This window comes from Camelina sativa, chromosome 14 (genome assembly GCF_030686135.1).
Source record: "Camelina sativa cultivar CO46 ecotype springtype chromosome 14, ASM3068613v1".
Lineage (NCBI taxonomy): Eukaryota > Viridiplantae > Streptophyta > Magnoliopsida > Brassicales > Brassicaceae > Camelina > Camelina sativa.
Window position 1 is genome coordinate 7,387,933 of NC_141893.1, and position 24,692 is coordinate 7,412,624.

Sequence of the window (24,692 nt, forward strand, 5' to 3'; positions counted from 1 at the left end):
AACACATGGTTTTGTCTGAATCCACGATCCAGAAGTTGTTTATATTCACAGTTAATTTGTTCATTAATATAATGGAAGACGTTTCAACTAAAAATGGCTTTAAGAAAAATCAAAATTGGGATGATGTACGAATTGTGTAGAAAGAAACTGAAAAAGACAAATACTTTTTTTTTTTTTTTTTTGTGACAAAAATATTAGGGGGAAAAAGGTAATAAATAAATAAAATATTCGTTGAAAAAAAAGGCAAATTCCATAAATTCCAAATCGGTGGACGAAGGAAAAAAAAATGTCAAAATCAGTGTGAAAAGGAGAGAGAGAAGACAGGAATTAGGGAACTTTCGTTTTTGGAGAGCAAAAACAAAACAAAAAAAAAAAAGCGAAATTTGGTTTGAGCACCAAGGAAATATACAAGTATAAATCCCTCATCATCACACAACACAGATGCGGAGATTCGTGATTGGTCAAGCCAAAAATCTTGTAGATCAGACTCGTCGTCGTCATCATCACAAAAATCTCACCTTCCTCTCTCATCTTCCTCCTCCTCCTCCTCCCTTTTCAGCTCCTTCCGCCTCTTCTTCTTCATCGCGTCTCTTGTCTTCTTCTTCTTCTTCCGATATGTCTGCTTCTGATTCCTCTTCCTCTCTTCCCGTTACTCTTGACTCCATCAATCCCAAGGTTGGTTTTTCTTCTTTTTTGTTTCTCTCGCCTTTTATTTCTTCTCTTTGTTCAATCGTTTAATCTTTTGGAGGGGTTTAGGTGATTTTGCATTCTGGGTTTGGATTATTCGATTGATTTGGTAAAAGCGAAGAGCTTTGTTTACTTTCTTAAAGATTGCTCTGTGTTAGATTTAGGAGGGTATATTGAGAATATGCTTGTGTGCTTAAGGGTATATGATATGATTCGTATCCTCGTCTTACGCAGCTAGATCATTGACACTTTGATAGGTTTGTTTCTTTTACGTATTATATATTTTTATATATATATATATATATCACTAGTTGATCCTTTGTTATTATACACATATAAAACTGGGACTTTTTAAAATTCTTTCTGTTCTTCACCCTTTTTGTGGATGTTAAAAAAGTCTGGATTTATGTGTTCTTCCTAGATTCGATCCTTGTGATTAATTAAATGATTGTTTGATGCTTACTTTTTCTCTTTAATTTGTTGAATTGATTTAGCTCATATATTCCAGTTGAATAGTTTCTTGTCAAGGAACAGTTCTGCATCTTTAATCTAGCTCTAGTGACTGATGATGTCTTGAAGCTTTTGTTTGGGTTTTTTTTATTCTAACGATAGAGTTTCTTTTTGGGGGATCTTAGGTTCTCAAATGTGAGTATGCTGTCCGTGGAGAGATTGTCAACATTGCTCAGGTAAAACATCTTTTTTTTCCTTGATTGTATAATTTTTCTTAAGTGGATACTGTTTTGCTCATTTTGATTTCTGCTTTCACCTCACAGAAATTGCAAGATGATTTGAAGATTAACAAGGACGCTTATCCCTTTGATGAGGTACGTTATAATCGGTGTTTAGCCCCTTTTTCGTGTTGTCTAACTTGATTCTTATCTTGAATGAAAGCTTACAAGGTTCTATGCTTTTGACAGATTATCTACTGTAATATCGGGAATCCTCAGTCTCTTGGTCAACAGCCTATAACATTCTTCAGAGAGGTAAAATAAGTGAGCTTCTATGGTGCTGAGTTGGTCCATATGTTACTTGTGAGTTAACTTGTAACATCTATGTCTCAGGTTCTTGCACTGTGTTCCCACACTGCCCTGCTGGACGAGAGTGCAACACATGGTTTGTTCAGGTACTAACACTGGTTTATTATTTTTTACCTCAGTATACTTTTCAGCTTCTGTATCGTGTTGCTTTCGTGGTATAAGACTTGGTTTAAAATTGATTGCAACTTTTATTAGTTCTGATTCAATTGAGCGGGCTTGGAAGATTCTGGACCAAATTCCCGGGAAAGCGACTGGTGCTTACAGCCACAGCCAGGTTTGTGGCATTATAACTCTTGATAGCATCTCTTCCTTCCTCTCAATATACGATCCTGTCTCTTAATCTTATGTTCTGCATCAGGGTATCAAGGGATTACGTGATGCAGTTGCTGCTGGAATTGAAGCCCGTGATGGTTTCCCTGCTGATCCTAATGATATTTTCATGACAGATGGCGCAAGCCCAGGGGTAATGATTATGAAACTTCTCTAAACTCTTAGAATTTGAAACACCTTGTTTTGAAGGTGACAATAACGTTCCTCTCGTTCTAGGTTCATATGATGATGCAACTTCTCATAACTTCAGAGAAAGATGGAATCCTTTGCCCTATTCCGCAGTACCCATTGTACTCAGCATCAATTGCCCTTCACGGTGGAACTTTGGTATGTTTGTAATGTCTGCTTCTGATGATGATATCATTTTGATTGATGACTATATCAACTGGGGTGATGAATCCACTTCCCGAGTTTTTTTTTTTGTCTTTCTTCTGATTGTTGTCATCTTTTTGGGGTAGGTTCCATATTACCTTGACGAAGCATCAGGATGGGGCCTTGAAATATCTGAGCTGAAGAAGCAACTTGAAGATGCTAGGTCAAAAGGCATCACTGTGAGAGCTTTGGCTGTCATCAACCCTGGAAACCCGACAGGGCAGGTAAATGGATCTTCGATACTAAAACTCACAGATCTATATCCATGCAAATTATAGTTTCGTCTAAATGTGACATCTGCTCTTGTTAAGGTTCTTGCGGAAGAAAACCAGCGTGACATTGTTAATTTCTGCAAACAAGAGGGTTTAGTTCTTTTAGCCGACGAGGTTTACCAAGAAAATGTTTACGTCCCTGACAAGAAATTTCATTCCTTCAAGAAAGTAGCCCGGTCTATGGGCTACGGTGAGAAGGATCTTGCCTTAGTCTCGTTCCAGTCTATCTCCAAAGGTTTGAAAAAGAACAATCATCTTAGTTAATTGATAAGCTTCTCATTATTGGCGATATGAAATTAGTCTTAAAACTGGATTCATTCTTTCGACAGGATACCATGGAGAGTGTGGAAAGAGAGGTGGTTACATGGAAGTTACTGGATTTACTTCTGATGTAAGAGAGCAGATTTACAAAGTTGCTTCTGTGAATCTTTGTTCCAACATCGGTGGTCAAATTCTTGCTAGTCTCATCATGAGCCCTCCCAAGGTATAAAACATCTATATGACTTTCTCATCACAGATTCTCCCAATTGATTCAATTTCCACCAGGTGGCTTGAACTTGCCACTCTAGATAATTGACTTTAACAGCTTTTATGAAATTGTATCAGCCTGGTGATGATTCCTACGAATCATACATAGCAGAGAAGGATGGAATTCTCTCGTCTTTAGCAAAACGTGCAAAGGTTAGCCACATATTATAGAGAATTAGGACTAATCATTAAAACTTTCTGTTCTTACTGCGTTTGGATTCTAACCGTGCAGACTCTTGAAGAGGCTCTGAACAAGCTAGATGGTGTTACGTGCAATAGAGCAGAAGGAGCTATGTATCTATTCCCTTGCCTTAACCTTTCAAAGAAGGCGATTGCAGCTGCAGAGGCGGAAAAGACAGCACCAGACAACTACTACTGCAAACGCCTTCTAAAAGCTACTGGAATAGTTGTAGTCCCTGGTTCTGGCTTTAGACAGGTTTGAAAAAGAAAAAGCTTTCGATTTAAAGAACCGAACCAAAAGCTCACTTACTGTTATTGATCTTGTGTGTGTGTGTTTTTGGGTTTGATATAGGTACCCGGAACATGGCATTTCAGGTGCACTATACTTCCCCAAGAGGATAAGATTCCAGCGATTGTTGATCGTCTAACTGCGTTCCACAAGAGCTTCATGGACGAGTTCCGCGACTAAGCATTCTGTTTTGAAGATCTCTCTCTATAGATTTATGATCAATCTTGAGTAATAATAAGAAAAAGGTCCCCATGCATTCCTTTTCTTTTTCACCGACATCGTGTTTACAGAAGCTTTTGAGATGTGAGAGCATTAGTTAGTGCTCTTCTCTTCTTCTTTTGTTCTGTTCTTTTTATATTGGCTGATAAACCATAATATGTTATTGAAAGAGCTTTTATAAAACGGTTAATCAAACTCTAAATTTCTTAGAAACACTTACTGAACTCTTTTCCATCTATCCCATGTTTCAAGTCACGGTTTCATAGAATCATTTTCGTTCTTTCTTCATTTGACATAAAAGTTATTTAAATATAAATAACTCTGCATTGCACAAAAAGTACTGATGATTAGTAGAGAGCTGTTACCTGCAATTTTGTTCCTTTGTGAGATTGGATTTTACACTAATACCTCCAAATTCCGTTAATAACACTAGGCAGTAATCACGTTCTCTATTCACGTGGCCACCATCTCCAAAGTTTCAAAGCATGCACAGTTGCACATGAGTTAGGTAATGTGTATAGGTGGATCTGTCGTCTTTCTCTACATATGATATGATTGAATTCAGATGCTGAGGACTATCATCATCATTAAATGATTGAGATTAAGATTATAAGTTTTCTCACCATCTCATTAGCATAGCAGTAGTCAAAAGTAAGATCACGTAGTTAGATCCCAATCGTATTATAAAGCACGAAGCTTCATAAGTCTCTCTTTATCTACTAACTCACATCTATCCAAGATTTACTCAGTTAAAATATAAACAAAAAACATAAAAGAACAAGAACAAGTTACGAGCTTTCAAGACTCATAACGGAATTGCAAGAAGATAACTCACAATGAAGAGATTCTTTTCAGTTGCTCTCATTGTGCTACTTGTATCTTTAGCAGCAAGTATGTATAGTGTAGAGGGACGTTCTCTGTTAACAATCACACCTTCTGGTCAAGTTGTGAGAGATTTGCAGATAGGCAAGAATCTAAAGAAAGCCCCAGTTAGAAGAGAAAAAGATAGCTTCCGAAAAGTCCCAACGAATTCCCCAAGTCCTACTCCTGCTTCTTCATCACGTCACTTGTCTTCTTCTTCGGAAATGACTTATTCTGCTTCCTCTTCCTCTCTTGACTCCATCAATACCAAGGTGTTTTTTTTCTTTTTCTATGTCTGAATCCAACTCTAGTGAGTGAAGTCTTGAAACTTGTGTTACTCTAATAATATGATATTTCTTGGAGATTTCAGGTTTCCACGTATGAGTATGCTGTCCGTGGAGAAATAGTCAACATTAGTCAGTGATGAGCTAGCCTGGATGTGTTGAGGCCTGAAGGAGCGCAGTACAGACGGACCAACGTGAAAGAGAAAAGCGAGTTGCAAGTTTTTTTGGATTAACCTAACACTTTTACTCTATGTTTTTTTTTTGCGTTGAGTCAAATTCTAAGGAAAAATAAAAAAAACATTGGAAGCTGGATTGACTGATTTAATACTTTTCTACATTATGAGTACGTAGTTCAAATATTATTAAATAATTCAAACAACTTGATTTCCAAAGTATAAAGTATACAAGCTATAAGAAAACAATGAATCAAATATAAATAGCATAAAATCATATAACTAAACTCATAAAACTAAATCAAATACTTAAGAAATTCTCTAGAGGAATACTTATACAAGTGACCAAAAGCAATCACCCGTTTTGACCTACACGGCAGCGATTAATCCCATCCGTAAGATTTTCCAAGTTTTGCATATCCATCGTCGGTTTCCAACCCATCATGTTGATTGGCCATGCCGGAACAATCTCAACCGGCCGATCGTTGCTCATGGCCATGATCTTTTTCCCTAAATTTTCTCTGAACACACTCAATGCTGCCACGTAATCTTCAAGCTCCTCCTCTGGCACACTCTCCACCGGACGCTCCCACCACGGCCTCCTACCTTCTTCCTCCGCCGCGTTATTACCGGCATACCCCTCCAACTTCACCGGAATCTTACGAAGATACTTATCGATCAATGCGTCTACGTGGCCAAACCTGTAGATCCTACCGCACCGAGAAAACGTTATGACGGCGATTTTTGCACCGGTGAGAACGCTAAGTTCAGCTGATTTCTTGAACAGCCCACGGCGTCGTTTGGAGAAGGTTACTTGTCTCTTGCTCTCTTCCTTGATCTCCTTGATCTCTATCTTCTGTCTACCTCGTGTGGTTTTAGGGGTTGTTTGTGCTGTTGTCTCCTTTTGGGGTTTACTAACAGACACGTTAGGGGTTTGAAGTGGATCCTTGGACGTCGTCACGCAGGTCATCGATGATGATGTTTCTCTTTCTTCTTCCATGACAAAAGCGAGAAGGATTGGAGGAGAGATTAAAGAAAGTATATATCATTAGGTTTTTCTTGGACGTGGGGATTTTATAGCTGTTCATCGTCATGCTGTAATAAAGGCAATTGTAATATTTTGCTTTATTTATGGAATGTTTGGTTTAAAAGCACTCCCAATTATTTAACATTTTCGGAATGATTTCATGAATTAAAGATACCCTTGCGCTAAAATGTAGGACACGTGTTTTGTTAGAAAAAGAAATAAATATATATCTCCGGGATAAGTTCCTATTTTACTCGTTCGTTGAATAATCAGTTGTGATCAGTGTTCAAGAAAAAGCTAGGCGGTATCTGGGCGGTGATCTAGCGTCTAGCGCCTAGAACACTTAGTCGGAGTCTACACAATTTTTATACGGTTTAAGCGTTTATAACATAAAATATTATATATATAATTATGTCAAAAAATATGTTATAAAAATAAAAAATTATAAATTATAAATAAAAGTAAGAAAAATACATTTATTTAAGTTATATTAACAACATATAATTGTTCATTAATTATGTATACAGATATAAAACATAATAATTTAAATATATGTAATTTAAAAATCAAAAATAAATATTAAAATAAAATTTATATAATTTTAAGCGGTTTAGGCCGTTATCTAGGCGTCTGTCTGATCGTCTAGCGCCTAGACGGCGTCTAGGCGGCTGCCTAGACCGCTTTCTTGAACACTGATTGTGATCCTACTTAATTCTTATAATCGACCAAAAAAAACAAAATGTGCATATAAATATATGGTCCCCCAAAGATGAGCGAATCGTGTATCATTACCCATCCATCATCACACACACACGTACAAATATGCGTGTAGCATCATGCATGGCGGCAGAAGAAAATAACATGACGTCTTCTTTGCTTACATTAACTTAAAAAGTATCCCATTTATCACGGTAAAATGCAGGTAGGAAAATGTCTAAAATGATTAGTTGATCAAAATTAAATAATCTCAAATCGTGGCCAACAAGTGATTGATATAAGTGATGACATCATTCCGATCCTATTCATTAGTTACAATCCAAATCATGATTAACGGGAAAAAAAATTAGAAGGTACTTAACGGAAAATTAAAGTAGCTAGTTATATTTTTATATGCATTTTTGTGTATATAATAATATCTTGATATGAATGTTGCCCAATTTGTGTGCAGTCCCGATCTCTTCTCTACACTATATGTGGAAGATTCTCTCTTATCACTAAGGTAAGGGTAAAAGAGTAAAACCATTTTTTCCCTCCCCGACGACTCCGGTAAAGGTGGTCAACGTCGAGAGAAGACGGCCGAGTTGAATCAATTGAAAAATCAAAAATATCTATCCACCTCCGTCCGAAGATTTGCGTATTTGAGAATAAGATAAATGACGGCGACGGTGGCGGTAATGAAGAAGGCGGAGGAGCTGGTGTGTAAGGCGATGAAAGGAAACGATGCTTCTCATGACGCCGCGCACGTGTGGAGGGTCCGAGACCTTGCTCTCTCCATTGCTCGCGAGGAAGGTCTCTCTCCCAACTCCGACTCCATGGAAATTGTGAGTTTTTGGAACCCTTAATTTGCTCTCTCCATTGTGATGTTTCTTGTCAATTTTTCAATTTTTCTCTCTGGGTGAATCATTTCTGTTGATCTTTTGCAGGTGGAGTTAGCTGCTCTTCTCCATGATATAGGTAGTTACCTTTTTCTTTTTTTCCTCTTCTTTAAGCCATTTGTTTAATACTCCAGAGATTGATCATTGTGTGTATCTCTCTCTCTCTACCACTCTCTTATCAGGTGATTACAAGTACATAAGGTTTGTTTCTCTAAGTCGTATTTTCATATCACCAGCTCCCTTGCAACATTCTTGATCATACTTCCACGATATAGAAGTTTTCTATGTTCCCCTGCATTTACATTTGTTTGAAGTGAACTAACCTGGATGGATTGATACACTTACAAGTGTAGAGCCTCCTCGTAATTTTTTGGTAACATAGTGCTAGATTCCATCTGTTTGCAAATGCTTATAGGATACCATTAGGTGAGAGATTTCTTGCCAGAATTTCACACCCTAGGATTGGTTAGGCTCTACTAAGTAAATATTACTGTTTATATAGATAATAAAACATTCCTATATGAATGATGATGACTTATTCTCTGCCCCTGACATGTTGCTTCATGGCAAACTTATATTATAACCGGGATTCAGAGACCCTTCGGAAGCAAAACTTGTTGAGACTTTCCTGGATGAGGAAGGTATAGAAGAGACCAAGAAGATGAAGATACTAACGATCATCAATGGAATGGGTTAGTCTCCAGCTCCTACTTTTACTCAGCATATCCAATGTACTGTTACTAACTTGCATGAGTTTTCAATGCGACTAAGCAAAATATGTGCGTAAATTGCATTCTCTTGTATCTACATTTGTGAACAGAACAAGTGTATTGTTTCCAGGTTTCAAAGACGAGTTAGCTGGGGCAGCACTCTGCGAATCTCTTCCAGAATTTGGGGTAGTTCAAGATGCTGATCGCCTTGATGCAATTGGTGCCATAGGTAAGAATGCTCTCTTGTGTGTATTTCGCTTCTCAACAGTTTTTTAGAGTTTTGATATGTCATTGCCAAATATCTGCTGTGATGTCATCAGGAGATTCTCTAATGTTGTGGTCGTAGTTTGCTGACTTGCTGTTGTTCTCTTTCCGTTTTAGGAATTGCTCGTTGCTTTACATTTGGTGGAAGCAGGAACAGAGTGCTTCATGATCCTGACATCAAGCCCCGAACAGAGCTAACCAAAGAGCAGTACGTTAAGAAGGAGGAGCAAACAACTATTAATCACTTTCATGAGAAACTCCTCAAGTTAAAGCAGCTGATGAAAACCGAGGTAAGATTAATAGAAAAACAATTTTTATCCGGAAAGTTGTTTGAGATTTGAGAGAGTTGAATGTGGGATTGAAAAAAAAATATCAGGCGGGTAGAAGGAGGGCAGAGAAAAGGCACAAGTTTATGGAAGAGTTTCTTAAGGAATTCTATGGAGAGTGGGACGGGTCAGCTTGAAAAGTTAACGAATGATGATGGATGATGCATGAAGAAGAAAAATGCAGGGGATGTTTGATGTGTCAATCGGTTACTTAATTTTATATTAAATCAGTAAGTTGTACCCGACCAAACCGACCTAACCGGTTACATACCTCGGGATTAATTTACATTCATGTATGTCAAAATGCTTTGGGTTTCTTTTTAATAACTGAATTTTTTTTAGTTATATTATAATTTTATAATAAAATATAATTTATATGATTATTTTAAAAAAAATTTGGATAAAACATTATGCAATAAAATCATAGGCTAAATATAATGATTTGAAAAAAAAAATCTATTTTGTAAGTTTTATATTGTTAATTTTATGTACGAGAAATGGTTATGTTTGTTGTTTGTTTTTATTTTAATTTTTGAATATATTTGGTGAAAGTTTTTTAATATGGCTCGTGCTTAGGTAAAATTTTATTTTCAGTTGCACAATAAGATCTTGAAAATCACGATTAAGTGTGATAAATTTTCAAGATTTTACTTTTTTACGCCTAAAAATATATTTTTATGCCTAACAATATATATTTTGTAACAATACACGAAATACTAAAGATTTTATTTAGGAAATTGTATAAATCATTGAATATTTTTTTTAATAAGATTTTTTGGGATATTCTTAAGTGTATTCATATAGCTATGAATTGACTAATTAATTTATAACGGTTTTTCGTAACCAACTTATATTTAATGTATAACATATTTTGTAATCAACTTATAAAAATTATAATCTACAAAAAAGTTGTGTACTTCCGTTTTATTATATAGGAGATTATAAATGTGCTCTTTTTTGTTATAGAGAGCCAGTCTTATTCTTTTCATTTTTTTTACGCTAAAGTCAGTTGTTGTCTTTTTTGTAAAGGATTTTTAATTTTTATAAAGTTAGTGGTTTAAATATTGACTTTCTATTTTCGTTTTTAAGTCTTCTTTATATATAAGTGGAAGATGATGATACCATCTAGCATGAATAAAAGATGTCTTCTGGAATTTTTAGTGGATTAAGTCATTGCGAGGCTATCATCGGTCGGCCATAATATATTATTTAACATTACATTGTTTAAATATGTATATTTTTATACCAAACTGACGTGATTAAAAAACGTATCGACGAAAACCTTGTGTTAATTACATTTGTTTGTCTTTTGTACTGTAGTTTACCTAAGATACTAGTTTTTGTTAATTGAGTGATCTTTATCTTATCTGTGATGGTAGTTAAGTTCGATTTTATTAACACTAAAAATAATATCAGTTTCATGGCCAGTTTAAAAAAAGACTACCAGCTAGACCTTAGCATTTTTGAGTTCTCCAAATAAGTATTAAGTATAGAGTCTATATATGATTTGTGTTAGCTATCATTAGCGAAGTTCAAATACCCTTTGCTATTTAAACATGATTATTCTTACTGACAATTATTTTGCAGTAATTTTTAATTCAGTTTTTTCTTCTTTTACTGACAATTATTCCTCACTTTTTTTTTTCTTGGACTTTGCTTTCATAATCAGTTGTTAACATTTAATATTAGGAAAGAGAGTTAACTTCGTGCACAAGGAATTTATGTTGAAATTAATAATAATGCATCGAATGGATTTAGATTGTTCACGTTTAGCCAAGTCGTTGGTTTGGTTCGTAGTAAATAAAAAAGAAGGAAAGGAAGGACTAATCGCGTATAGACAATAATCTATTACCATTCTACATAACACACGTCCAACACTGAGAGGATTAGTGATTCAACTCATCGAACAGGTCGGCCATTACGCGTTCATTTTTTGTTCTTTTTTTGGCTCAACATCAACTTTCATTCACCAATCATAATACACTCTGTTTATCTTTCACTACAAAACGCTTAATCCATGAAGGCATCATCGAGTATAACTTGGGATCATAATTCTCGAAAGAAAGAGATTCCCTTGCTACTCGATCGGCCACACTATTACAAACTCTTAGGACATACACAATTTTAAAGTCTTGGAAGGAAGAGAGCAAACCTTTTATGTCATAGAGCAAAGGAGCAAATGCAGGCCAAATCTCCTCACTATTTAGTAAATTAACCAGGCCCAAAGAATCTGATTCAAATATAACCCTTGTATAGTTCAGACGGAGCATTGAGTGTATTGCCCCCCCACATTGCTTCCAGCTCTACTTCCATCGCCGAATATGCACATCGAATGGCTTGCGCTCCCATCCAAAGAACATCCCCTGTGTCATTACGAAGTACCCACCCCGTACCACTCAATGTATCTCCACCCCTCCAAGCTCCATCAGTATTGCATTTGACCCATTCTCTTCGAGGTAGCTTCCACTTTGCGTCCTCAGTCCTCTTTGGTACAGGGTGCCCTCTAGTCAATTTCTCATGCTCATTCTTTTTCCTTTGATCCCATTCCTCAGCATCCTCTAATGCCTTCTCTACTGTATTTTGGGGATTAAAGTCCTTTCCTTTGAAGATGAGTTCATTACGAGACTTCCAGAGCCTCCAAAGTATCCAAGGAACATCCTTCTCCAAGTCGTCTCGTTGTGGGTAGAGCGAAGCAATATTCAGGACGAAGAACATATTAGCATAGAGAGAATTAGACCACTCGCCTCCAGAGGGTGACGGAATGGGGGATAGTGCCCATACCTGCCTTGCATAGGTGCATTGAAACAAAAGGTGGTTCGTCGATTCTGCTTCATGAGGACATCTCACACATGAATTATCTCTAGAGAGATGACGATGAGATAAGCTTTTTGCCACAGAGAGACAATTAGAGAGACACATCCAAAGGAAATGTTGGACCTTAGGACTCGCCTTTGTTCTCTAGACTTGACTTATAAGAGGATTTAGGCTAGGTTGTGTAACTGCTTGAGGACCTTTCTGAGTGTTGATGACCTGAGTCAGAACCCAATATCCAGATTTTACCGAGTATTGTCCTGTCCTAGCATAATCCCATGTATAACTATCTGATCTGTTATGTCCACCAAGCCTTAAGTTCCCAATCAAGTTCCTATCTTCCATAGTAAAAAGTGTGTCTAGCAAATCCTGTCTCCAGGCCCGCTTGCTATCCTCCATAATATCTTTAACCTTCATCAATTTTGAAACTGACTCGTGTAGGTCGGAAGGAATGATACAAACCTTATGTAAGCTCCGAGCAGGTTTAGAGCCAAGCCATGGGTCCTGCCAGAGATTCACAGACTCTCCATTTCCAATAATAGCTCTAACTCCTTGCTTCAATAACTCTTGTGCCTCGTGGATACTGCGCCAAGCAAATGAGGGTCTGGAGCCAAGTTTAGCAGATAAAGGACTGGATTTGCTGAAGTATCGACTTTTAAAAACCCTAGCCATGAGCGAATTGGGGTTCGTCAACATTCTCCATAGTTGTTTACCAAGGAGAGCTATGTTATAAGCTTCAATTTCCTTGAATCCCAATCCCCCCTCTGATTTGGACTTATTGAGGTGTTCCCAAGCCCGCCAGTGCATGCCTTTTGAATTCTGTTTGTTCCTCCACCAAAAATCAGCCATTACAGAAGCTAGTTGCTGACTGACTGTCCTAGGTAGCTTAAAGCACGACATTGTGTGTGTAGGCAGTGCCATGGCAATCGATTTTAAGAGGATCTCTTTACCGCCAAAGGAGAGAAAGTTTGTTTGCCATCCCGAGACTTTTTGCTGAAGTCTCTCCTTTAGGTATCGGAAAGTAGTGACCTTAGATCCGCCAAAAGCTTCTGGCAATCCCAAGTAAAAACCTTGTCCTCCCTCAGCAGCAATGCCAGTTAGAGCTTTGATAAGGTCTCGACGCTCCTGAGTTATTCTTCTCCCGAAGTATATGCTTGACTTTTGGTAATTAAAACGCTGGCCTGATGCAATGTTGTACTCATCCAAGATACTAATCAAATGCTGAAGCTCATCATCATTCTCCTTACAATAGAATATACTGTCATCCGCAAACAGGAGGTGAGAGACTGAGGGTGCACTCCTTGCTACTTTGAGCCCTGTGATTTTGCCTCGACTTTCCGCATCTTGCAACATTCTAACCAATATCTCTGAACATAGAACAAATAGATAAGGAGACAAAGGGTCTCCTTGTCTCAAACCCCTGGTGGGAGTGATTTCCCCAAATGGGGATCCATTGATTAGCACCTGGTAGTTTACTGTTCTCACACAGGTCATGATTAACCTTATCCATCTCTCCGAGAAACCTAGCAACTTCAATGCATCCTGTAGAAACGACCATTCTACTCTATCGAACGCTTTGGAAATATCGGTCTTGATTGCTAAGGAATCCTCAGAGCATTTATTTGGTGAATCCAAAGCATGAAGAAGCTCATGTGCCACGAGAATGTTGTCTGTGATCAATCTCCCCTGGATGAAAGCCGCCTGAGTTTCAGACACTACTCTAGGCAACACCTTCTTAAGCCGATTAGCCATCACCTTAGCAATAATTTTATACACTACGTTGCTAAGGCTGATTGGCCGAAAGTCAGTCAGTCGCTCTGCCTTTATCTTTTTTGGGATCAGACAAAGATTAGTCTTGTTCATATCTCTATCCAAACTGCCTGAGTGGAAGAAGCTTTGAACCATCATCAACAAGTGTTCTCCCAAAACATCCCAGTTCTGCTGATAAAAGTGACCTGCCATACCATCCGGTCCAGGACTTTTACTCGGATTCATAGCAAAGACCGCATGCTTGACTTCCTCTAAGGTTACTTCCTTCAAGAGTTGAGCATTCTCCACCGGAGACACTTTATTACCTTCACCCAGTTTATCTGTAACCTTATGGCCCACGTCCTCAGAGGTAAATAACAGTTTAAAGTAGTTTTCTGCCAATCTACCCAGATCATTGTCCCCAAACCACGCCTTACCCTCATCGTCCACAAGCCTCTGAATCCTGTTTTGGGCTCTTTTGTTCTTGGTTGCAGCGTGAAAAAATTTCGTGTTTTGATCACCATTGTTAAGCCAAGTCAGCCGGCTCTTATCCTTCCAATAAGTCTCCTCATGGCGATACTCTATCTTCAACTCATTCTTAAGCTTAAGGAGCTCCTGTCTACTAAAGGGGTTCTGCCTAGTAGCGAGATCGATTTGATGATGAAGTGCTTGGATTCTTCTTGCTGAACTAGGCTGATTATCCCTCTTCCATCTAGAGATTTCCTTTCGACAGGCAGCAATCCTACTCATCATAGAGCCATGGGAAACCACACCCTCCCTTCTCCAGAAGTTAGAGATAAGCTCTTTAAAGCCCTCTCTCGCTATCCATCGCTGATCATACCTAAAGGTAGCCCACTTCTTCCTTTTCTCACCCAATAGGCTCGTTATTAGGGGACTATGATCAGAGCTCACCTTCTGGAGATACTCTGCTTGGGCCGAAGGAAATAGCTCCATCCAAAGTTGATTAGCTACTGTCCTGTCGAGCCTACATTGGACCAATTCATCATTTCTGTTCCCATACCAAGAAAACTGATAACCAGTGTGCTTTATGTCCCACATGCCACAGACTGAGAGCATCTGTCTGAATTCAGCACATGTCGCATCTTTTCTTAATGGTCCACCAATCTTCTCTGAGGGATCCACCAGTTCATTAAATTCCCCCGTTAGCATCCAAGGACCTCTTCTGCTTACTCCAATACGAGAAAGTCTTTCCCATAACTTGCCTCTCTAGCTCTCACATACTCCAGAGAGTTTGAGTTTTTTGCATGAAGCTCAACCGCTTCAACCTTACCCCGAGGCTCAATGATACTCTCCACTGCCTGCTTCTTTAAGAGATGAATGGGGATGTTCCTTATACGAACCCAAAATAGGATTTTGTTAAGAAAATCTGGTCCTGGATTTGGTTTCCATTGATCAAGCGAGACTATCCACCTCTGTATAAGACATGATAGAGATCACCTTCCGTTTCAAAGATAAACTGGACCCGGTTATCACCCACTCCTCTCCCCCTTACTCTGTCATCCAAACCCCAGATAGCAGGCAACGCTTTAACTAATCCACCAACCTTATGAACCACAAGATTCAAACAGCGAACTATGACGCTCATCGAATTTTCCTCTATCAAATCATTATTCTGTAGATCTGGGATTTCCACCACTTCACCTTCGCTTAGCAGATTTCGTTCTCTTAGTTCATCCATGAGAGTCGGCTCCTTCTTCTTCCTTGGTCTATTCATGGCTGCTATCTCTCAAATTTGGACGCCTCCTCACAACCAACACAGATCTGAATCTAAAGGGAGTTGGATAACTAGATCTGAAGATTAGTAACGAGATACCGAAGCCACAAGAGCTTAATGAACAGCAGATGAGCTAAACAAATGCTGAGAGAAATCTAGGGATGCTAATGTAGGAAGAAGAGATCGCCGCCAGTGCACCGTAGCAGAACCCTAGCCATCGCCCGACCGCGTTCATTTTGTGTTTTAATAAAAAATCTTAATAAGCTAATAAAAATTCAAAAGTCACCTGTTTAAAAACTTACACTTACAATTATCCATTTTTTCGGGAGTAACACTCTTACAATTATCTGTAATATGTAAACAACGAATATTCGTAAATGATATCGAGGATAGATCATGATATATGATTTATGCTAATTGATATGCAGTATCGTCTATTTATGTAAATATGATTCTGTAATTACTCACTCTAGAATATCCTAACATCGTATGTTCTTGTATATAAACTCTCTCGATTGTACTCAATAAGAGATCGATCATATTACCTTTTACATGGTATCAAGAGCCCTATACGATCTATAAAAAAAAAAAATTTCCTCTGTTTTTCTTACTTTTCGTTTCTTCTACTCACCTTTTACAAATGACCCTAGCTACGGTTAAATTTTTGTGTCGGAGGAGGAAAGAGTTGTAACTAGAACGGAAAGATGTGAAACATGTTGGTGGTGCCGTGGCGGTATAGTAAAAAATATAGACTATATAGTTCCATGTACCTAATTTAGGGTAAATGAATGTCATTATATTCCTCTACTGTTGAAGTTAGAATTAGTCGTAATAATAAATCGGAAGCCGGACCAAGATGAACCAATAAGACTTATTAAAGAAAGAATAATAGAGAAGAGAACTAAAAAGATCGTGAATTATTTTAGAAAGCTTCTAAGAAAAGATCATCATCATCATCGTGAATTAGATTATTATGGATGATGTAATGTAATGTGGACCCAATCTCTTCCTCCATGTGTTTAGCGTGCATCTATACGATACGACATTCCCATCCCATCGTAAAAAAAAAGAAGATACTATTACTTATTACCATACTTATCTTCGCTTGAAAAATAAAATTTATCGTGATCTTAAAATTCTATTGAAACCAAAAGATATATTCCTTATTTATGAGAATATAATCTACACTCTTTTTTCTCAAAAGAAAAAAAAAAAGAATATAAAAAGTGACACACAGAAGAGAAAACAAAGGTTGCCTTTCTAGATTATTAAAACATTTGACAATTAGAAAAGTAAAAAAATATGTATAAAAATCAGAAGACGCAAAAGGCAAGAGCCTTTTAACAAATGAATACTTGACGACAAACGACAGCGTATCGTAAGGCCTATAAATAAAAAAAAGGGGGGGGGGGGAATTAGCGCCCAAAAGGTAAACAAATAAAAGCAGAGAGCAGCTAAATTCCAAATTATTAATTTTACCATTTAAAAGAAAAGAAAAACAAAAAAACAAAGTCTTCTCTCCTCATCATCTTTCTTCTTCGACCTGGTCACAATCCTTCGACGGCTCCACTCCTCTCTGTCGTCTCTCTCTCTCGAATCCTCTTCTTCCTCGTTATCTCCTTCTCCCAATTCGAAACTTTCCTGGGAAAATTCCCGTATTGATTTTCTAATTCCTCACGCTTTAGTTTTCTCTCGTCTGCTTTCGGCTGTTTGTTTCTCTCTCTGTTATCGACTGATTTCGAAATCGGGGGGGGGGGGGGGGTCAAAAACCGGGTCGGAGCTTCTCTTCAGGTTTCGTAATTTCAGATATATCTGGTCTGATGGGATCAGAGCCTCGGTTCGAACCGAGGCCCGAACTAATTGACTTGCCTGTTCTTCATAAATTCAAACTCTACGCTACTCCCTCGGTAACCAAACTTAAAGCTCCTCCTTGTCCTGTCTCTCTTGATTTCGGTCCGATTATGCTCTGTGGTTATGTGAATCTTATTTCTGTTCTTCGTTTCTTTTTAAAATTATGTTGATTTGCGTCAATGTCAATCTTTTTTTTGTTATCCCATCATAATTGCGTCAATACTACTACTGTTATGGTTTTTATGGATTTTGATTTTTGGTTTCACATTCTCTAAGATGGTTTTGGTTTATTATTGATTAGTCTGTTGTGTTTGCTTGGTGGTTCAACTTACTTGTAATGTGTTAAGTCATGAATGAGCCTTTAGCTTGACTTTTATGTATAGAGTCTAATTTTGGTTCTAAGTTATTCTTAGCCTGTTTTTTTTTTTTTTTTTTTTTTTTGCTTACATGAATTTTAGCAATTTATACTCTTATCACTTGAATTTGATCAAATGGTGTTGTTTGTGCAGAATTTTTACTTGATTGGAAGAGATGAGAACAAGAGCTTTAGGAGGATTCTTAAGATTGATCGAAGGGACTTAAACGAGTTGAACTTATATGAAGATCCTACAAGGTATACTAAAGAAGAAATGCGCGAACTTAAAAGGCGGATGAGTGTAGGTAACGAGGATTCTGGTGGCTTTAAAGCTATCACTACTTGCTATGGTATCATTGGTATGTCCTCTTTCTTTCTTTCTTTCTTTCTTTACCAGTTTACCACTCTGTGCCTTGTCCTTTTCTCATTGTTTTGTTTTTTGGAGGTTTCATTGTATCGCTCTGAACTCACTGAGCAATGTTGATTTTTTTTTTTGGGTGCAGGGTTTGTGAGATTCTTGGAGCCTTATTACATGCTGGTGATTACAAAAAGAAAAAAAGTGGGTGAGATCTGCGGCCATACAGTTTATGGTATTGCTGAGAGTCAAATGATTGTGATTCCACATCCTTCCATTCAGACCAAAGTGGCTAAGTCTGACGCTGAGCAGAGGTATTTCTATCGATAACTCTTCTAATGGTTATGTTCTTTTAAAATGAAAGTCTCTGGTGTGAACTTTATCAGAACGCGTAAAACATGTATTCCCTTACTATATATATAGGTACAAGAGGCTCCTAAGCGTGGTGAATCTTAGCAAAAACTTCTACTTCAGCTACACATATCACCTCATGTATACCCTTCAGAAGAATATCGGCAACACTGAGAGAGGAAACGTTCACGACAACACGATGTTCGTGTGGAACGCCTTCTTAACACGCCAGATCAGAAGGATCCTCCAGAATACCATATGGACAGTTGCACTGGTATACGGCTTCTTTCAGCAGGTAATAAACAAATGCATGCCTATCTGCATTGGTATACTCACAAGATAAGACCTAGCTAATATCTACGGATCCTTTGCTTTGTCTAGACTAAATGTTCAGTATCTGGTGAAGAGTTTGTATTCACTATCATTGCTCGGCGTTCACGTCATTATGCTGGCACAAGGTAGTTCTTCATTCTGAAAGCTTTTACCTGCTATATGTTCTTCTTATCTTTGTTTCCTTTTTCATTTTTTCTCACGGCCTACTTGCTCTTTTTCATAATTGTAATATTGGGGGATTACGCAATACCATATTTCAGTACTCCCTTTGAAAGATCGGGGCTAGTATTGATATCCCTTTGATCTTAACTCCTCCATTTTAATGTGCAGATATTTAAGGCGTGGTGTAAATGATATAGGCAGGGTAGCCAATGATGTTGAGACGGAGCAGATTGTTTCCAAAGTGGTTCCTGCTGGTCAGAAAATCCCTATAACCTCAATTGTGCAGATTCGAGGCTCCATACCCCTCTTTTGGTCACAGGAGGCATCTGTTTTCAACCCACAGCCCGAGATTATATGTAAGCACCATATGAATTTGCAAAAAGGATCCCTTGGTTTTTTCTTATCTTTAATACTCTTGGTTTTGTCTTGTTTTTGGGTCACAGTGAATAAGAAGGACGCGAATTATGAGGCTACCAAACAGCACTTTAAGAATCTGAGAGAGAGGTATGGGAAGAAGATAATAATTCTGAACCTCCTAAAGGTAAGCTGCTCTCTCATTTTCTAGGAAAACTCAAATTGTATACATTGCTTCTGCCTGTTCTTGGTTTATCGAATGATAATATTGAGTGTATATATCGTTGCTATTTTGTGTTATCAGACAGGTGAGAAAAAGCATCGAGAAAACATCTTACGGGGAGAGTTTGCAAAGACAATCCGATTTATTAACAAAGGCGTGGACAAGGAGAATCGTTTAAAGGCAATCCATTTTGATCTAAGCAAACACTACAAAAAGTACTGCATTTATGCACCCTTTAAACAGAAATTAATGGGTTGGTTTGTATAATAAGTCTTTATATCCTAGAATTGTTAACCATTTTTCCTTTCATTTCTCAGAGGAGCTGATGGTGCATTCAATCACTTGTGTATCTTTGCAAGGAAAGCATTGGAATTAACTGACTTGTTTTACTGTAAAGTTCCTTCAGGTGTAGGAGGTGATGGAGTAATTTATGACTCGTTTTACAAGTAAGTTTTGTATGCAATTTTATGATTATCTCTCTAATACATAGTTTTGAATTTATTGCACGTTTGTTGGTGAGTCCTAATACTAATGATACTATGCTTCAGTAACCCTCTTCCGAGTCAAGATGAAGAAGCAAATAGTCCAGGAAAAGAAGCTTCCAAGGCGGAAATATATTTGCTCCAAAATGGGGTCTTGAGGACAAACTGCATAGACTGCTTGGATCGCACTAATTTTGCGCAGTACGCCCACGGACTCGTAGCTCTTGGGCATCAGCTACGTACATTGGAAATCTCAGGACCTCCAGTCGTCGATCTTAATAATCCTCTGGCAATAGAATTGATGGAAGCTTACCAAAACATGGGTAATACACTTGCGCTGCAGTATGGTGGCTCAGAAGCACACAGCAAGGTGAATTGGTTTTACAACACATTTTCTGACTATGCTTTAGATGGATTTTTGAACTATGTGTATCAACTTTAGAAAGTTTGTGGTATGCAGATGTTTTGTGATCTGAGAGGTAACTGGAACATGGTGACGAGGCAGCGTGATATATTCACAGCTATGCGCCGTCACTACAATAACGCCTATCAGGACAGTGATAAGCAGAACGCCATCAATGTGTAAGCTATATTTTACAAACTTCTTGTCTTGTTTTTTCGTCTTTAAATTTGCTACTTGTTCGTTTAGTCTAACTACTGTCTCTGGTGACAGGTTCTTGGGGCATTTCCGGCCTCGAGTGGGGAGGCCAGCACTATGGGAGCTGGATTCTGATCAGCACAACATCGGAAGAGCTGGTTCTAACCTAGATATCGAAAATATGAGGTACCTAATTTTGTTGAAAATTTGGCTAAACCGGAAACTATTCTAAATTGAGTTGACATGTAAATTACAAATGATTAATATCTCTTCCAATACACTATATGAACTGCAGGCCACTAATTAGGAGATCATTTTCCGATAACATTCTCATGGACTGTGATTTAAATCTGGGGGAGCTGGTACGCGAAAATTCTCAGCCTTCACATGAAGGGTTAAACGGGGGTGTCTCAGGAGCAAATTTAGATTTTCCATTCTGTGAAACTGAACCAGCTTCTTTAAGGTGTGAATCAGATTCTCTTTAACTTGTTTGAAGCATTTATTAACACTCTTTTTCTGATACTTCTACCTTTGTCTTTGATCACATCTTCAGCTTCCTTTCGGTTATGCGCAATGAAGATCTTTTAAGAGAAACAAGGTCAGGGCAGATGTTTCCAGGCAGTTCCTCTAATTATGTAGCTCACAGGCCCACTGATGTACCTGGCTTTGCACACTCATACAAAACTAAATTTACTCCAGCAGAAGAAATGTTTGAACGTTGCAGGTAAAAACATTCGTCCGTGTGCATCGTTCCTATAGCATTGTGATACATTTACGATATTCAGACATGAACCTTCTTTCATGTTCTAAATGTTTCTTGCAGCTCAAGGTCTTGTTCCTCAGATAACTTGTTCACCGACCTGGATGAATCCGTTACTTCGTTAACTAATACAAACTCCAGTTTTGATGTATTTTCCTTCTTCTCCATATCATTTTCTATTCAAGTTATCGATTTTTTCTTAACGCGTTCGCAGAGAAAGACACTGACTCGATTAGATTTTCCCATTATTTACAGTTTCCTATAATTGGTGGTTCCGATTTGCTGTCTGGTTTCTCAAATGAATTCGCTCGGTGGGTATTCTCAGGAAGACCATGGTAAAGAGGCAGTGGGTTTGGAGATGAAATTGTTTGTGCCTTGCATCGGAAGGTAACGTTGGTTACTTGCCAGGTACTCCAGGGTTGAACAGCCATAAATAACAGGACAGCACACCATAACGACACATCTCTGTATATATATCCGACTCACCTTTGTAAAGGTCCATGTTTCTTGTTTTTATTGTTTCCCTAGCAAACTTGATTTCTCTCTTTTTTTCACCACCCACAAAATTTGATTTTGTTTTTTCTGTTTGGTATAGAGAGGGTTTGGTTTGATTTTTCCTTTTTTTTTTCTTTCCGTATAGTTACGGCCCATTCTTGAACCGAAAGAAATTGTGTGATTAGAAGGAGTTGGAACGCATAATACCGCATTGTATTGAAAAAATTACAACCAAGAAACATCATCATCATCATCTGGTTTTAAACTTTTAATCCTATGTCGCGCGAGCGTTTAGTGCCTCAATACTAGAATCAACACCAGCAAATACGTTTCTTAATTAAATCCTAACTGATAAAATTATTGGACCAAAAAGTTTATTTAGATTATACTGTAAAGGCAAATATACATACATTGGTATGTCTCAAACTCTTTAAACTGGCTGGCTAGTGGTTAAACCCCTTACCAAAGAAGTTGTGATGCACTCTTTAAGAACAACAACATCCCTACTGGCTTTTTGCTCTTGCAACTAACTAATTTGTTCAGAATATTTTATTTATTTCTTCTCATTAAATATTTTGATTTTGTTGGCTGTTGGCTGTTGGCTGGCAATTGTATGTTCGCCCACCAAAGATAAATACAGCTGGCCGATCTTTTTGAGATAAATAAAAATAAAAATTCAGTTCTTTTCTTCACTGTTGGAATTTAATTCGATGATTGTTGGATTTAATCATTTAACAAAACAATAAAAATTTAGTCAATAGAGTTGGTACGTCTAGACACTGCATTGTCTACGAGGACCAGGGTTGTGTCTACAGTGCAGGGTATATACCAAACAAGTTCTTAATTAGAAAATTATAGCATTAGGTTTTGAAATTAATATATCTAAATTACAATGTCAACATTTTAAAAAATACCTTCTTATGAATGTACAAAAAAAAATTGTAGTAAATGCACATAAGCAAAATATTATTTGCGTTGTTTAATTAGCTAAAGAAAGTTATATCTGGATTCCATTTTTAGTAAATCATTACAACTACTTACTAATAAGCATTAAAAATCACTAGTATTACTTAGGTGATGAATAGCTAATGATGCTCGTGGTTATTTTGTTGTTTTGATATCTCTTAGACTAAACTATTTAACAGTGTGTTAATAGCTAATGATGCTCGTGGTTATTTTGTTATTTTGTTGTTTTGATATCTCTTAGAAAAAATAAAAAGTTTTACAAAGAAAATGTGTTACTTTGCTCTAAACCATTTAGACAAATTTTAATAAAATTTTGCACCAAACCAGACTTGAATAGTCTCTTCTCTCTCCTTCAAAATACGAAACCGTTTAAGTACCATGAGAGGGGGAGAAGAGAGTATTCAAGTCTGGTTTGCTGCAAAATTTTATTAAAATTTGTCTGAATGGTTTAGAGCAAAGTAACACATTTTCTTTGTAAAACTTTTTATTTTTTCTTTTGAATATAATTTAACATTAAATTCAAAAAAAAACTATTTAAGAGTGTATGCTTGGACCATCTTATAGAGGTTTTCTAAACCTCCTTCAATTATTAGCTTATCTCTCAACAATTTGTAGTTTGATATTGACAGATGCTAAGGTTTTCTTCCACCAAATAATGTATATTTGTTATATGATGTCAATTGTCGAATTTGTTTTTATTCAAAATAGTACATATATACAAAGAATTAAAATGTATGGACCGCTTGTTCCGTTTTGCTGTCTTGGTCATTTAAAAATAAACAGTTAATTATTAGTTTTTATGAGTAATTACTATTTACTAGTTACACCGACACCGTACGTACTATTTCGGCCAAAATCATAACGTTACGCGCGACACTAAATATAATTGTCATAAAGATCTCTTATCTAAAAAGAATCATAACGTTAAACATCGTCGACATGATATGTAATCTATTGTATAAAAAGAATCGATCACCCTTGGTCTGATACATTACACAACAATACACAAGAGAAGAGGAGATTGTCCAGCCCACATACACACGTATGCACATATCAACATGCATCCACACACCTACATACATATAATAAGATATTCTATAGATATTAAATTAAAATAGAAAAAGGAGACACTAGTCTAGTTTTACGGATTCTGTAGCCTTTATATTTCTTATATTAAATTAAATTATCTTTCTTAGCTGTTCTCTTTCTCTATCTATCCCTCTTTATAAATACAAACGAACCCAATACTTCGTTTACGTACCAAGAAAGTTTGTTTCTCATCTTCAATACCAATAATACCTTGCCCATATTCACTAATTATGGCTAGATTCGGGAAACTGACAAAGCTCAAGTCAGCCATAAAGAAATGGCCTTCCTTGACGAAGAACCACCATTCAACCACCGCGTCCACCGCCTCTGAGGTCTCAAAGTGCGACGATCTCCATATGGTTTACATCGGAAAGTCACGAAGACCTTACATGCTTAGTTCCCACATCATTGCTCATCCTCTTTTCCAAGAACTACTTGATCGGTCTTCGAGATTCATAGAAGAACGTCACGACCAAGAGACTGTATTGGTAGCTTGCGAAGTCGTATTGTTCGAGCACTTGTTATGGATGCTCAAAAACAGTTGCTCTGATCTCGGCGATAATGATGATCACGAAAGAGGATCCGTCGAGGAGTTGGCTGAGTTCTATACTTATTGATGACGCAATTCTTACATTTAATTTTTTTCTTTTAATATATACTTTTTTGGTTTGATTCGACATAATCCAGTCACAAACCATTTTCTTTGCTTTTCTTTTTCCCCGAGCAATTTTTTTAGATTTAGTTCTCTTAACTAATTACTATTATAATTATGTCAGACAAGAGGGTGTCTAATATAATTATCCCTAATGATTAATAAATTGAAACAATGCTAAAATTGATATTTTATTGATTTTGGTCCGTTTTATGTG

At 37.3% G+C, this 24,692-nt stretch overlaps 7 protein-coding genes across 10 annotated transcripts; 5 read left to right on the forward strand and 2 right to left on the reverse strand.

Annotated features, from left to right (window-relative positions):
- Nucleotides 1-136: 136 nt before the first annotated feature.
- Nucleotides 137-4,127, forward strand: LOC104740421 (alanine aminotransferase 1, mitochondrial). Its single transcript, XM_010461002.3, has 14 exons — nt 137-675; nt 1,323-1,373; nt 1,461-1,511; nt 1,605-1,670; nt 1,749-1,810; nt 1,920-1,998; nt 2,083-2,187; nt 2,271-2,381; nt 2,513-2,650; nt 2,738-2,933; nt 3,028-3,182; nt 3,305-3,379; nt 3,459-3,662; nt 3,759-4,127. The coding sequence occupies exons 1-14, from the start codon at nt 442-444 to the stop codon at nt 3,873-3,875; spliced, it is 1,644 nt and encodes a 547-aa protein (XP_010459304.1). The 5' UTR covers nt 137-441; the 3' UTR covers nt 3,876-4,127.
- A 623-nt stretch (nt 4,128-4,750) lies between these two features.
- LOC147927919 (uncharacterized) lies at nt 4,751-5,199 on the forward strand. The gene is made up of 2 exons (XM_087485939.1): nt 4,751-5,047; nt 5,146-5,199. The coding sequence occupies exons 1-2, from the start codon at nt 4,751-4,753 to the stop codon at nt 5,197-5,199; spliced, it is 351 nt and encodes a 116-aa protein (XP_087342065.1).
- Nucleotides 5,200-5,482: 283 nt separating this feature from the next.
- Nucleotides 5,483-6,273, reverse strand: LOC104740424 (agamous-like MADS-box protein AGL61). The gene has a single exon (XM_010461004.3). It carries the CDS (start codon nt 6,230-6,232, stop codon nt 5,588-5,590), a length of 645 nt encoding a protein of 214 aa, XP_010459306.1. The 5' UTR covers nt 6,233-6,273; the 3' UTR covers nt 5,483-5,587.
- Nucleotides 6,274-7,387: 1,114 nt separating this feature from the next.
- LOC104740425 (uncharacterized) lies at nt 7,388-9,499 on the forward strand. 4 transcript variants are annotated; one of them, XM_087483534.1, is made up of 7 exons: nt 7,388-7,800; nt 7,903-7,933; nt 8,037-8,319; nt 8,449-8,546; nt 8,695-8,793; nt 8,946-9,118; nt 9,205-9,499. In XM_087483534.1, exons 4-7 carry the CDS (start codon nt 8,516-8,518, stop codon nt 9,289-9,291), a joined length of 390 nt encoding a protein of 129 aa, XP_087339660.1. In that variant the 5' UTR covers nt 7,388-7,800; nt 7,903-7,933; nt 8,037-8,319; nt 8,449-8,515; the 3' UTR covers nt 9,292-9,499. The 4 variants fall into 4 exon arrangements, 3 of the variants coding, with proteins under 3 accessions (XP_087339660.1, XP_010459307.1, XP_087339661.1); XR_015579604.1 differs by having other exon boundaries at nt 7,420-7,800; nt 8,037-8,055; nt 8,675-8,793; XM_010461005.3 differs by having other exon boundaries at nt 7,420-7,800; nt 8,037-8,055.
- Nucleotides 9,500-14,901: 5,402 nt separating this feature from the next.
- Nucleotides 14,902-15,449, reverse strand: LOC147927920 (uncharacterized). The gene is made up of 2 exons (XM_087485940.1): nt 15,228-15,449; nt 14,902-15,147 (listed from the first exon to the last, which is right to left on the reverse strand). The coding sequence occupies exons 1-2, from the start codon at nt 15,447-15,449 to the stop codon at nt 14,902-14,904; spliced, it is 468 nt and encodes a 155-aa protein (XP_087342066.1).
- Nucleotides 15,450-16,865: 1,416 nt separating this feature from the next.
- Nucleotides 16,866-22,018, forward strand: LOC104740426 (phosphoinositide phosphatase SAC5). The gene is made up of 16 exons (XM_087483533.1): nt 16,866-17,356; nt 17,810-18,014; nt 18,159-18,324; nt 18,434-18,656; nt 18,743-18,819; nt 19,025-19,212; nt 19,300-19,397; nt 19,515-19,648; nt 19,751-19,879; nt 19,982-20,285; nt 20,376-20,497; nt 20,589-20,699; nt 20,809-20,976; nt 21,067-21,237; nt 21,337-21,421; nt 21,529-22,018. Exons 1-16 carry the CDS (start codon nt 17,270-17,272, stop codon nt 21,610-21,612), a joined length of 2,352 nt encoding a protein of 783 aa, XP_087339659.1. The 5' UTR covers nt 16,866-17,269; the 3' UTR covers nt 21,613-22,018.
- Nucleotides 22,019-23,955: 1,937 nt separating this feature from the next.
- Nucleotides 23,956-24,692, forward strand: LOC104740427 (auxin-responsive protein SAUR77). Its single transcript, XM_010461010.3, has one exon. The coding sequence runs from the start codon at nt 24,054-24,056 to the stop codon at nt 24,438-24,440; it is 387 nt and encodes a 128-aa protein (XP_010459312.1). The 5' UTR covers nt 23,956-24,053; the 3' UTR covers nt 24,441-24,692.

Excerpts from the sequence above, each read along its gene's own strand:
- LOC104740421 (XM_010461002.3), top strand. The coding sequence starts at position 442 with ATGCGGAGATTCGTGATTGGTCAAGCCAAAAATCTTGTAGATCAGACT. Across the intron at positions 1,512-1,604 it reads ACGCTTATCCCTTTGATGAG|ATTATCTACTGTAATATCGG; the intron begins GTACGTTATAAT and ends TGCTTTTGACAG. Across the intron at positions 2,934-3,027 it reads GTTCCAGTCTATCTCCAAAG|GATACCATGGAGAGTGTGGA; the intron begins GTTTGAAAAAGA and ends TTCTTTCGACAG.
- LOC147927919 (XM_087485939.1), top strand. The coding sequence starts at position 4,751 with ATGAAGAGATTCTTTTCAGTTGCTCTCATTGTGCTACTTGTATCTTTA. Across the intron at positions 5,048-5,145 it reads TTGACTCCATCAATACCAAG|GTTTCCACGTATGAGTATGC; the intron begins GTGTTTTTTTTC and ends TGGAGATTTCAG.
- LOC104740424 (XM_010461004.3), bottom strand. The coding sequence starts at position 6,232 with ATGGAAGAAGAAAGAGAAACATCATCATCGATGACCTGCGTGACGACG.
- LOC104740425 (XM_010461005.3), top strand. The coding sequence starts at position 7,633 with ATGACGGCGACGGTGGCGGTAATGAAGAAGGCGGAGGAGCTGGTGTGT. Across the intron at positions 8,794-8,945 it reads TGATGCAATTGGTGCCATAG|GAATTGCTCGTTGCTTTACA; the intron begins GTAAGAATGCTC and ends TTTCCGTTTTAG. Across the intron at positions 9,119-9,204 it reads AGCAGCTGATGAAAACCGAG|GCGGGTAGAAGGAGGGCAGA; the intron begins GTAAGATTAATA and ends AAAAAATATCAG.
- LOC147927920 (XM_087485940.1), bottom strand. The coding sequence starts at position 15,449 with ATGAATAGACCAAGGAAGAAGAAGGAGCCGACTCTCATGGATGAACTA. Across the intron at positions 15,148-15,227 it reads TCTGGGGTTTGGATGACAGA|AGGTGGATAGTCTCGCTTGA; the intron begins GTAAGGGGGAGA and ends TGTCTTATACAG.
- LOC104740426 (XM_087483533.1), top strand. The coding sequence starts at position 17,270 with ATGGGATCAGAGCCTCGGTTCGAACCGAGGCCCGAACTAATTGACTTG. Across the intron at positions 18,015-18,158 it reads TACTTGCTATGGTATCATTG|GGTTTGTGAGATTCTTGGAG; the intron begins GTATGTCCTCTT and ends TTTTGGGTGCAG. Across the intron at positions 20,498-20,588 it reads AAGCAGAACGCCATCAATGT|GTTCTTGGGGCATTTCCGGC; the intron begins GTAAGCTATATT and ends CTCTGGTGACAG.
- LOC104740427 (XM_010461010.3), top strand. The coding sequence starts at position 24,054 with ATGGCTAGATTCGGGAAACTGACAAAGCTCAAGTCAGCCATAAAGAAA.